The following is a 13,395-nucleotide window of genomic DNA, read 5'->3' as shown; positions in this document are numbered from 1 at the left end:
TATAACATGATGCATGACAGCACACATGACAGCATGCATGAAAGGACACATGACAAGAAGCAGGACCAGATGCAGAACCAGACGCGACAAACGAGTGATCATGACGAGATGCAAGACAATGACAGGATGCATGACAGAATGCATAACAGGATGCATGACGGCATGCATGAAAGGACCCATGACAAGACACAGGACCAGACGTGACAAACAAGTGATCATGATGAGATGCAAGACAATGACAGGACGCATGACAGGATGCATAACGGATACATAAAAGAATGCATGACAGATGCATGAAAGGATACATAACAGGATGAGTGATGGGATAAAGGACAGAATGCATGACAGGATAAAGGGCAGGATAAACAGACAATAGAGTAGCGATATAAATGACAATATGAATGAAAGTACACATGATGTGATGAATGATGAGATGAAAGAAGCATGGAATATCACCATATAGAGAGAGGAGTTACAGGAGTGTGATAATGATAAATTATAAAACACAAATTTGAAAGAGTGTAACATAAGGGGTCTGGCGAGACATGTGAATAGTTTAAAATCCACCACCAGTATTTGCAGTTTGATTACCTTAAAGCTGAGAGAGCATTGAGCGGCTAAAATGAATGAATGCTCAGAACAGATACATGAGGCATGATGATGATGACCATCAGCCCAGTTGTTGGAGTGATCAGGAATCTGCAAACCAACTATTTATAAAGAACCCCCCCCCCAAAAAAAAAAAAAAAAAAAGACTACGGATTGCAGCATCCATAAAATTTTAAACAAAGTGAACTTTCACTAAAGTGAAAGTTCAACTGAAGAAACTCTGCTTACTTCCATCCAATTGGAGGCCGGTCCGCTTCTGTCACATCCAATCTGCTCCGGGCCACACCTCCACGAAGTCCAATCAGCATCCAGCGTTCTACTTAAAAACTGCTCCATATCATCCCTCAGCCTGCTTCTCAGCAATTGCGAGAAGACTGATCATGTCGGACTTCGATTCGGATGACCCTACCGGGTCCCTTTCGTACATCCTAGGAACCAAACAATCTTCAAACCCTCCAACCCGAAGGAGCTCCCGCATAGCCGCGCTTTCATCTCCCTCCTCCGTTTTACGCTCCAAGGGGATTCTGCCAGGCTCTGACCTCGACTCCGCTCAGCGATCCCAACTTGCCTCCCTTCTGCCTCAGTATGATTCCTCTCCTTCTGCTCCGCCATCCGCTCCTCCGTCCGTTTCGAACCCAGGTCTCAAGCGGGTAAGCAAGTCCTCCGCTCCCCCCGCCAAACGCGGGCAGAGGACGCTCCAGCTTCACCCCAGTTCCAGCCGCTGTTGTGCCCGGTCCCTCTCTTCGCTCCGAGGCAAATCCAGGTCCTTCTTCAACTGTTCCCATTATGCCGGCGGCTCACTCCTCAGCGGGACCATCCTCCCCCAATCCTTTTCCCGTCGAACAGTTTTCAGCTTCTCTCTGCTCAACCTTGGACTCTCTCAATCGATCCGTCTCAACTTTGTCAGCTCGCATCGAAGCCATGGGAAATTCCCACACTGCCACGTCATCTCTGCCGCAGCCGGATCCCCTCCCGCCCCCTTCCTCATTCACACTTGCAAACGCCCTTCCCGGGCCAGCATTAGGCACACCTTATGTTCCTATGTTTGCTAACGTTTCTTCCCGCCTCCGCTCAAGTATTATTCAAGGAAAATACGTCAATTTAGTTTCACTTATTCTTCCCTCACCCGAAGTCGATCACCAGGTTGCATCTGCAGGCGATTTCACAGCCATTTTTAAATCATCCGATCCCCGTTTATCTAAAGACCTCACTATCGGCCAGTTCCTCGCAGCATTCAGCATTTACCGACACATCCTCTGTTCAGTTTATCCGGACCGCAGGGTCGAGCTCGATTCATATCTCACTTTAATAGCAGATTTCCAGATCAAATTCGGCAATAACCTCTTCTATCAATATCACAAAGCATTTGCTAAAAAAGCAGCTGCAACCTTGGCACAATCCGGGGTCTGCTTGAACTGGTCCATTCTAGATTCAAATCTCCTCATCATGTTAACCCAGTCTATTCCTTGTTCCTCTTGCCAGTCTTCCGGTCACCTTAGTGCATTTTGCCCATCAATCCCCTTCCAATCCACTCCGTCTATTCCTCCGCCGCCTCCTCTTACCTTTCAGCCTACTGACCGTAGAGGCAGGAAAATCCAGGTATTCAACTCCAGACCAATTTGTAATAATTTCAACGAAAGCACATGCTCCTTCCCTAACTGTGGTTTTCTCCATATTTGCAGTTATTGCAAGGATGCACATCCCAGGTCTGTCTGTCCTCGCCGAGCTCCGTTCAAAAGAAATCGTATTTCCAAACCCTAATAGCCCGTCATCTTTCAACCCCCATTATCATTTCCGAACTGGCAGTTTGTCTTCTCTCTCACCCAGACCGCACTTTCGTTAATTTCATCCTCACCGGTTTATCTCAAGGTTTTCTGGTCGGGGTCAGCAACCCCCCTTCCCTTACTCATGTCTCTCCCAATCTCCAATCCGCTCTAAAAGAACCCGTTGTTGTCGACCAGTTACTTCATAAAGAAGTTTCAAAAGGTTTTATGATGGGTCCTTTCAAAACCTCTCCTTTTGCCCTTTTTCGCGTGAGTCCCCTAGGGGTTGCCACACGCAAATATTCAGGAAAAAAGAGGCTCATCTTAGATTTGTCTGCCCCCCATTCTGGTCATCACTCCTCTATAAATAGCCTCATCCCTCTTTCCCATTTTTCCCTTCACTATGCTTCCGTAGATCACGCCATCTCCTTAATTAAGCTTACTGGTCAAGGAGCCTGGCTGGCCAAAGCTGACATCTCCGACGCCTTCAAAATCGCTCCTATTCACCCCTCTCAATGGCACCTATTTGGTGCCAAATGGAAATCTCTGTTCTATTTTGCCGTCCGTCTTACGTTCGGCTGCAGGAGCAGTCCCTGTCTGTTTGATAAAATTTCTGAAGCTCTGTGCTGGATTCTTCTCAATGTCACTAAACTTCCTTGCGTTCTACACCTCCTGGATGATTTCTTACTTATAGACCCTCCCTCCACCCGTCCTATTGAATCACTTCCAAAACTTAAAACGCTCTTTACTCGTCTTGGCGTTCCTCTGTCGGAAGAGAAAACCATTGGCCCCGCAACTAAAATAGAGTTCTTAGGCATCATCCTCGATTCTGTGGCCATGATGGCTTCCCTGCCCACAGATAAACTATCTCGGATTCGCGAGATTTCGCAATCATATAGCACCGCATCAGCCGTTTCCAAGCGGCAATTGCTTTCATTGCTCGGTCACCTTAATTTCGCCATGCGCATTATTCCGCAAGGCCGTTCTTTCATTTCCCGGCTGCTTGACCTGGCTAATTCAGTTTCATCCCTCCTAGATCAAGTCTCTCTGGACGACGGTTGCCGTTCAGATCTTTCTTTTTGGGCTAAATTGCTTTCCGAGTGGAACGGCAAATCTTTCTTCTACAACGACATCGTTCACTCTGCTGACATGCTGCAATTTTTTACGGATGCCGCCCCATCCGTAGGTTTTGGGGGGTTCTTTCAAGAAAGATGGTTTGCTGATAAATGGCCTTCATCTTTCAACAACTCTCACTCATCCGCGCTTTGTGAGGTCTACCCCATAGCCGTAGCTTGCCGCCTGTGGGGCCCTCTCTGGAAAAGGAAGCGTATCTCCGCTTTCTGCGACAACATGGCTGTGGTAGATGCCATTAACAAAGGTCGCTCCTCCTCCCAGTCTCTCATGCCTTTCATCAGAAGTATAACTTGGCAAGCTGTTACTAATAACTTCATCATCTCTGCTCGTCACATTCCCGGTCATTCTAACTCTGCTGCTGATGCTCTCTCTCGTCTTAAATTCCAGACCTTCCGCAATCTTCGTCCTTCAGCCGACCTTCATCCGACCCCCGTTCCTCCTCTAGAGGAACTCGTTCTCAATTAACCCATACTCTTCATTCTTACTTACTTACTTCCAGTTTTTACACTAGATCAGGTTTAGCTCCCTCAACAATGAGAACCTATAATTTCGCTCTGCAACTCTTTGCAAAATTTTGCTTGAGTCTCAATATTCCCTTATATCCTATACTTGTTACTTCAGTTTTGGCTTTCCTTTCCTACTGCTTTGACAAACGCCATTTCAAACTTTCCTATATCCGCGGCTTATTAGCTGGTATCAATTTCTTCTCAAAATGCTATAATCCTGATACTCCTAGTTTTTTCCAAAATTCCTCCGTTAAGCTCCTTCTCAAAGGACTGGCAAAACATTCTTTACGCTCTCCTGATCCACGCAAACCTATAACCTTCCCGATCCTGCAAAAGCTTCTGTCCGCTCTTTCATCTAGCACCTACTCTTCTTACGTTAAATCTCTCTTATCTACCACCTTCTCTCTGGCTTTCTTTGGCTTCCTGAGAGTAAGCGAATTCACTTCAAACAATAGTCATTTCGATCCTTCACGAGATTTATCCCTTTCTGATCTTCGTTTCTATATCGACCACTACAAAATATTTTTGAAACATTCTAAAGGGAAAGGCTCTTGCTCCATTTCCATAGCTCGTATAGACGGTCCCTTCTGCCCATTCATGACCATGTTCAAGTTCGTTCAAAAACGCCACAAGGCTTTCCCTCATTCCAAAGCCCTTTTCGTCACACCCGAGGGTTCTCCTATATCGGCTCGCTGGTTCCAAGACCATCTCAGGATTACATTAGAATCCTGCGGCCTTTCATCCATTCACTACACCAGCCACTCCTTCCGGATAGGAGCAGCCACAACAGCATCCACTCGCGGAATCTCTGCTGCTTCTCTTCAGCAGCTGGGCCGTTGGACATCATCCGCCTTTACTTCGTATATTCGCCCCGAACACTCATCAATCCTAGCAACTCAACGCTCTCTCTGCCTTTAGGGTAAGCTAACTACAAATACTGGTGGCGGTTATATATTCATCATCCTCCTCGTCACGTGTTTGTTTCATGCCCAGTCTTCACACTGTCATGTGCCCTTCACGAGCTCTGCTGCTCTGGCCAGGCATTCGTAAAGTATTCTGTCAAATTCTCTTCACCCCCTTTCATCGTGCACTGCCACGTGCTACGTTGTGTGCCTTGTCTCGTGCCCTGTCTCGTACCCCGCTCGTACCTGTCTCATACCCCTGCCATGCCATGTGCCCGGCCATGTGCCCGGCCACGTGCCCGGCCATGTGCCCGCCATGTGCCCTGCCATGTGCCCGTCTCCTACTCCTCATGTACTCTTTATGTGCCTGTTTCGTGTCCTACATGTCATGAGCATTCATTCTTTCATGTCCCCATGCATCAGCCCTTGCATCAGCCCCATGCATCAGCCCCATGCATAGCCCCATGCATCAGCCCATGCATCAGCCCCATGCATCAGCCATGCAGCAACCCCGAGCACCGGCCTGAGCACCTCACCATTCATCTCACCTCATCTCACCATCATCTCACCATTCCCCTCACCTCACCTCACCATTCACCTCACCTTCATCTCCCATTCCACATCACTGTTTTGTAGGCCTTCGCGGCAAACGGCCCTGTTTTGTAGGCCTTCGCGGCAAACGGCCCTGTTTTGTAGGCTTTCGCGGCAAACGGCCCTGTTTTGTAGGCCTTCGCGGCAAACGGCCCTGTTTTGGTAGGCCTTCGCGGCAAACGGCCCCGTTTTGGTAGGCCTTCGTGGCAACGGCCCTGTTTTGGTAGGCCTTCGCGGCAACGGCCCTGTTTGGTAGGCCTTCGCGGCAAACGGCCCTCTCATTAAGCTACGCTGCTTCTCCTTTCCATTCTTCTCTGCCTGTCTGGAGCACGCTTTCTCTGTGGCGCGGACCTCGGCAAATTTTGGGGGAAATATCCCTACTCTCATACATCTGTTTTGTATATTAAAATATAAATCAACATTCATGTTTCCTGCCGAGGTCTGAGCGCCAAACTGAATTTGTATCAATAAAACTCTTCTAATTGATTCCCTTTTTCTTTGTGAGTTTTTCAGATTGAAATGGAACTAAAGTGAAAGTTCAACTGAAGAAACTCTGCTTACTTCCATCCAATTGGAGGCCGGTCCGCTTCTGTCACATCCAATCTGCTCCGGGCCACACCTCCACGAAGTCCAATCAGCATCCAGCATTCTACTTAAAAACTGCTCCATATCATCCCTCAGCCTGCTTCTCAGCAATTGCGAGAAGACTGATTATGTCGGACTTCGATTCGGATGACCCTCAACCCACCTCCATCCCCTTCTCCACCATAGTAGCAAGCTCTACCAGGCTTCGTCAATGCACCTTCATCCTCGTTCCTAACAGACTGCTGTTCCTCCTGGACTCTCCGGAGTTTTTCCGCAACTCCCTCGGTCCGGCAGAGACCGCCATGTTGAGCCCGGTCCTGCCAGAGGTTTCTTCCCAAAGGGGAGTTTTTCCTCTCCACAGTCGCTTCACGCTTGCTCAGCATGGACAGCTCTCAATCTAAGTTATCCTAGCGGGACCAGCTAAAGCTATCGCCTCTCAACCAACTCTTGGACTACCTACTTTATCTATCTCCACTCCACCACCAGTTTCAGACCCGGGGGAAATATCCCTACTCTCATACATCTGTTTTGTATATTAAAATATAAATCAACATTCATGTTTCCTGCCGAGGTCTGAGCGCCAAACTGAATTTGTATCAATAAAACTCTTCTAATTGATTCCCTTTTTCTCTGTGAGTTTTTCAGATTGAAATATCTACAGACAGAAAGCCATCATTATAGAAATATATTTCTGATCCAGTCGAGAAGCAGACCAGACCAGAAGGAAAGATCAGAACGGCAGCTCTCAACCAGAGTATCCTGTTCAGGGAAGGAAAGAAACAAAATTAGTGAACTCGAGCTGCCAGGAAATAAAAGCGTGACTCTGGCAATGATGCACATGCGAGATTGAGGTGACCGAGCGAGGTGAGCAGCTGACGGATGGAAATAACCGATATGGATATCTCATGAATTCGAGAGCTTGTCTGCAGGCAGGAAGCCATCACGGAACTAGGTTGAGATCAATACCTAGAACTCAATTTTGCAGGGCTGACAGGTTTAATTTGAGAAAGGACAAACTGGGAATGGTGAAAGGAAGATCTATAAGAAGAAAACAACCATAAGATGAAGAACGTATGAAGACAGATGAAGAAAGTATGGAAGAGGGGTAACACTTCTTTTAGACATAATTTATCAAATAATGTTTGCTTAACTCGTATGGCTGAACGCATACCAAATGCTGCTATGAATCGATTAAGCTTATTTAGCTCATTCCATGTTGTTTGAAATTAATTTAATACTCAGATTCTGCACTGCATTCTGATAAAACTGATGATCTTCATTGCTTAGTAATTTATTTAGCCTCACCAGCCTCCAGAGAGGATCCGTAATTGGAAATAGTATCAACCAGACAAAGGTACCCACAGTGATGCTCTCCGGATGTTCAACTTGAAATGAATTCTTGAATCTGGAAAAAAAAGTCAATCCCTAAAATACATGAGCAAAGTTGCTGTTAAAAGATCGCCAATACTCATCCATCCCCCAACAGTCATCCCGACATCAGCTCCCAGCTGACATTCATCAGACAATACCTACAAACAAGAAACATTAAATAACTTTAACATGTATAATTTCACAACACCTGAAGTAATTGATTGGCAAAACATTGAAATGACCGATGAAATGACAAGAGTGACAAAAGTGGCCCGGTCAGCATGAATAAGAGGTCTGAAGCCAATACAGAGTAGTCCAAACGGGTGCCGAATTGAACTAGAGTTGTAGCAGTTTTATTAACAATTGGTATTAATTGCTGAATTTAAAATGCACTTCTGAAATAAAATGGGGGTAAGTATCGACTCAACTCTACAGTCCAGTTAAATTGAACGTAAATGTCATCGTAGATGCTTAATGCAGAAATTATTTGCAAATAGTTAGTCTTTGAATGACAAATCAGAGATTTGAAAATGCTGAGACATCATTTGCTAATACAGCCTGCAGGTGGATAATATAGTGGAGACGTGAAGAAACGTTACTATATCAAAGATAGTAAGAGAAAACAGAAATGGAAAAAAAATAGAAAAGAGGAGAGTGATAACAAGGTTAAGATTTAAGCCTACAAAACCTAATTTACACTTAAAATCGAAGCATACTATGGGCAAAAGTAATGTACTGTAGAAAATATGAACAAATTTGAATGATATAATTATGAAATAAAGAGAAAATATATGAGGAGCGTTTGAAAAAATTAAGGAAAAGGTTAATTAATGAATGATGAATGAATGAATAAATGATGAATTATATAGATGGATAGGATACAAAGACATAAAATAGAGACATGCACTGTTCTCCCTGCTACCTTCTGGGAAGAGGTTCCGCAGCATCCGCTGCAGGTCCACCAGGTTCTGCAAAAGCTTTTTCCCTTTTGCCATTAGACTGTTTAGCTGCTGAACTCTAAACTGGACCCTGCACCACTTTTTGCACATTTGCACCATTGCATCTTTATCTAGCATTACAAATGCTGCCGAACTTGCAGTTTCCAAATGCATTTTTGCACAAATGCCTTTTGCACCATCATTTCTGCACATAAAAATGGTTTTCATTGTTCTGTTCTCCTGCATTGTTTACATTTTGTTTACTTGTAATTACAAGCTGTATGCAACGAAATTTTGTTCTGTATGCACTCTATACATACAAAATGACAAATAAAGATGTCTAAGTCTAAGTCTCTAAGACCTTCATGAACAATACTCCAACCAGTAAGTGGCAATAATGCTACTACAAGCCCGTTGCCAGCTGCCAAAACCAGAAGAAGAAAAACAAACATTAGAATGTATGGAATACGTTCTACCTGAATAGACGGACAGCGAAACGCATGCAATGGAAAATATATGAATGAAAACATGAGTGGTTACCCTGAGCTGCTTGGAGCGGGCATGAGAGAGGAGATCTGGCTGAAAAGTTGCGGCAGGGACGATACGGAAAGGTGGGCCCCGCAAAGCCAATCGAAACCAGAGAAGGTCCCGCAGTGAGACGGCGGATCCGCAGACAGAGAGCCAGTGCCACGGAATCCGCTGGAGAAGGACCCCGGCGCTATGAAGCGAAGCAGGACTGGAACTGAGGCACAGTTGGGACAGCGTCTGCGTCGCTTGGCGAGGAAGCGGAGGAAGGTAATTGCGCCAGGAATCGGAGCTAACGGAAAACAGAAGTTGGGTGACGGAATGAGACGCCACAGGCGGAAGGAGGCCAACTGAGAGAGCGAGTCCAGATCAGCACTGGTCAAGATATTCTGGAGCGAATACAGAGGTCGGAGAGGATGGATGCGCGGCTAGACTGTGTTCCTATGAGTAGGAGGATTTGTGGATAAATTATTATCTCTTGAATCAAGTCATCAGAGTCCAAATCAGACATTGCACAGCCACTGCTTGCTTGCTGGGTGGAAGGCTGAGATGTGGATTTGAAGTTCTTTTAAGATGAACCCAGGACGCTGATTGGCTTCGTGGAGGAGCAGTTCAAAGCTGATTGGCTTGCGTTGGAGGCGAATGAGTCTCTGATTGAATGGAGGTAGGCGATAAACTTTCTTCAATTGAATTTCCGCTTAAGTTCCATTTATGTATATATAGAAAATTAGTGCTGCTTGTTCATGGGTGTCCAGGGTGTACCCTGCCTGTTGCCCATTGACAGCTGGAGATTGGCATCAGCACGCCTCGCCACCCTAAGAGGGATAAGCTTGTCGGAAAATGGATGGACAACGTTTACTTCAGAGTTACATTATGGCTGCCTTCTGCAGACACAAAAACATGCAAAGTTTTAATTCTTGACATTTATTAATTTTGTAAATGTCAAGTATTTAAGTTTTTTACTTGTTTTTTGTGTTACTGTTAAATTAGGTGTTGTACGTCTTTTGGACAACTGAAAGATGTTTGTTCAATGCACAGATGTAACACAAATATTCTAATGCAGTGCTGTAAATTATTTATATAGAGAAAATTAGTGCTGCTTATGCATAATCACAGCGCAATGAGCTGACAGGGACCCTCTACAGACAGCAAGACAAACCCATTTAGTGGTCTTCAACCAGGCACTAGAATCTATTTCCAACTAGAAAGACTCACACAGACAGAAAAGGCAATTAGTCATTTGGTAAACCAGAACTGGTTTACCAAATGACTGTTGTGTTCCAGTTTCGAGCTAGCTACATGCTCGCTGCTGAGACAACCAGCTTTACTTTGGAGTAATTCACTTCAACCGGTCGCCCTGTTGTCACCAGAGACAGTGGGAGAGGTCTGGCAGAGAAATAAATGGGTAAAGTTCAGAATAGCTTACTTAATGTCTATCCCCCGCTCTGACTGTCTGTTGTTGTGTCCTTGAGTAAGACACTTCACCCACATTGCCTGCTGGCAGTGGTCAGAGGGCCCGGTGGCACCGGTGTATGGCAGCTTCAACTCTGTCAAAGCTGGAAACTTGTTGTCAATAATAGAGTTATTAGCTCGCTACGACCCAGTTTTGAAAGAGCTAATTAACCAACCAGAAGGGTCAATAAAATACCTAAGTCATCAGATTCTAGATGAGATTATTTACATACTGTCTCAACGTTTGAAAGCTGCCATAATTAATGAAATAAACCAAGCTCCGTTTTATTCCATTATCATGGACACAGCACAAGATGTGTCAAAGATAGACCAGCTGAGCCCAGTGTACCGTTAGTGACTGTTGTTAAGAATGACATGGATATTCCACAGATATACAGATCAATGAAGTGTTTTTGGGTTTTGAAGTGACTGTGGGTGCATCAGCTTCAGAGCTTGAAAACCAAATAATGGGCTCCATAGAGAAAAATGGAATAGATCTGTCAAAAAATGCCGCGGACAGGGCTATGATGGGGCTGCAAATACGAGTGGTGTGTATTAAGGCGTGCAGGCAAGAATAACAGGGAGAGAGCCTCTTGCTGCTTATGTTCATTGCGCTGCTCATAACCTCAACTTTGCTTAGACTTGGACAACTTTAGTTGTCATTTTGTATGCACAGAACGCGTACAGAACAAAATTTCGTTGCATACAGCTTGTCAATTGCAATAAAATTAAATTACCGTATAAGGTGCAGCAGTGATTTGAAGTGAACAATTGAAATGTAAACAATGCAGGAGAAGTCACAGTGTACAGGTAAGTATTTTTAAAACCATTTTTATGTACAGAATTGATTGTGCAAAGAGCATTTGTGCAAGAATGCATTTAGAGACTGAGAGTTCGGCAGCATTTGTAATGCTAGGTGGAGATGCAATGATGCAAAATGCTCTCAATGACTCTGTTAAAAATCTCCCTGGAGTGAAGCAGTTCTATCACACTGTAGAGAGCCTGTACAACCTTTTTTGGTCACAATATAAAACGATGGGTGCTCCTCTGTGAGTTAATCATGCTAGAGAGTAGAACTGTCACAATAAAACGCCTCTGTCTAACTCGCTGGTCATCTTGACATGATGGGCTTTCTGCGTTAAGGCACAGATATGGTGAGATTATAAAAGCTCTCAACAAAATATCCCTGACCAGTGACAAAAAAGAGAAGTGTAGTGAAGCAAGTGCGCCCAAGAATGCCATAAGCAAATTTTCTTTCAGTTTTTTGGTCAACATTTTTTTGGTCAACATAGAAACCAAGATTCTTCACATTCCCCACAGCTCTCGCAAGCGAAAGACATGGATATTCTGAAAGCATCTACTCTTCTGCAAAACACCGTCAGCGTTTTAATAAGGTTTAGGGAGCATTTTCTGAGGCTAAGTCTACCATTCTCGCTCTAGCCACTAAATGGGGAAGTCGAACGAAATTTGAAGCAACCAAGGCCAGAAAAGTTAAATTTCACTTTGATGAACTTTCTGAAGACAGCCGTCTCTCTGATGCGGAGAGAAACTTTTGGGTGCACGTTTTCAATGCCTGTCTTGATATTATCATTCAGCAACTGTCCCAAAGATTCACCAGCTTAAACAGAACTGTGAACATGTTTGATCTGGCAAAAATGCTCCTTGTCAACCACCCAGCAGTAACTTCTGCTTTCAGTGAGGTTTGCACTGCCCTCCTTCTATTTTTGACTCTTCCTGTCACCATTGCAATCTCTGAGGGCTCATTCTCCAAGTTAAAACACATTAAAAACCACTTGAGGAGCACAGTGCTCCCCGGGCGCCCTACAGTGGCAGCCCACTGCTCTCCAATGGGGATGGGTTAAATGCAAAGAAATCCAGTGGGGGAGTGGTGGCCTAGTGGTTAGAGCAGTGTGCTTGCACTCAGAAGGATGCAAGTACCTGGCTCGATCCGAAGTGCCGGCACTCTGGGTCCCTGAGCAAGACTCTTTTACCCCAGATTGCTCCCCGGGCGCCGCACATGGCAGCCCACTGCTCCCCTAGGGTGATGGGTTGATGGAAAAAATTTCGTTGTAATGTATGTTTCAATGACAATAAAGATGATATTACTATTACTACTATTACAGTGGGACAGGAGAGACTGGGTGGACTTGCCATGTTGTCCATAGAGAATGAGAGAGCAAAGAATATGGACACAGAGAGCATTGTGGATGAGTTAGCCAAGCGCAAGACTCGTTGTATGCCCCTCAAATAGTAGTTAGGTGGCCTAAAAGACTTCATGTTGAAATTGTGTTTATGAACATGTGAACTGCTGTGACAAATTTACCAAACGTAAAAGTTACTGGTTTCAAATAGAGAAAAGGAAATAGATAAATAGGTTATCAAAATGATCCAGTCACTATCCGTGGTGTTGAACCACTTTGGATTTGTGTTGTTTTATCATTAGTTACCATTCAGCCTAATGTTTTTGTTCTTCTCTTGGCGTTTTATATTTCATGTTCTTAATTGACTTCAAAATGGCATACTTGTTTTCAGTGGTGCTGAAGCTTGTAAGCCCCACTTTTGTGAGTATGTTTATGGCATATAAAGATGTTATAATGATGAGCTTTATTAAAGGGCCTGGTCATTTGCCCTGGCCCGGCTCTGATTTATTCCGCTAGTGATGGTTAATATAATGTGCAAAAGCTAATAAATGTCGTTCCCTTTCTATGAGTGCAATAGCAGACAGTTGTAACTGTAGAAAAAAAGTAACAAAAAAAATGAATGCCAACATCTCTTACTGATCTGACACATTATTTTCAAAGGAAAATGGCTTTAGGTCATCTGCTGATGAAGAATGTGGTATTTTACTTCTGAAAACAATTCAAGATATTTAACCATAAGATCGGCAGCCATTTTCAAGTTTCCTTTTTTCAATGTTTCAGGACAATCTATCTGGTTCACTCTTGGATATGGGTAGTTGATATCCTGTGGAGGACAAAAAATGAGACATAATGATTGGTTTCACAATACAGCATTCATT

General features: G+C 44.4%; 2 protein-coding genes across 2 annotated transcripts in view; both read left to right on the top strand.

Annotated features, from left to right (window-relative positions):
- Positions 1 to 1,933: 1,933 nt before the first annotated feature.
- Positions 1,934 to 4,921, top strand: LOC118564320. The gene has a single exon (XM_036141752.1). The coding sequence runs from the start codon at positions 2,601 to 2,603 to the stop codon at positions 3,969 to 3,971; it is 1,371 nt and encodes a 456-aa protein (XP_035997645.1). The 5' UTR covers positions 1,934 to 2,600; the 3' UTR covers positions 3,972 to 4,921.
- A 1,297-nt stretch (positions 4,922 to 6,218) lies between these two features.
- LOC105923824 (integrin alpha-M) overlaps positions 6,219 to 13,395 on the top strand; it is an 86,023-nt gene continuing 78,846 nt past the window's right edge. Inside the window, exon 1 of the mRNA XM_036142568.1 lies at positions 6,219 to 6,375. Coding sequence (XP_035998461.1) covers positions 6,219 to 6,375 — 157 coding nt within the window. The remainder of the gene's footprint in view (positions 6,376 to 13,395) is intronic.

The sequence above is a fragment of the Fundulus heteroclitus genome, chromosome 10, assembly GCF_011125445.2.
Source record: "Fundulus heteroclitus isolate FHET01 chromosome 10, MU-UCD_Fhet_4.1, whole genome shotgun sequence".
Classification (NCBI taxonomy): Eukaryota; Metazoa; Chordata; class Actinopteri; order Cyprinodontiformes; family Fundulidae; genus Fundulus; species Fundulus heteroclitus.
Note: the sequence above shows the minus strand (reverse complement) of the source record. Positions and strands in the feature narration are given on the sequence as shown.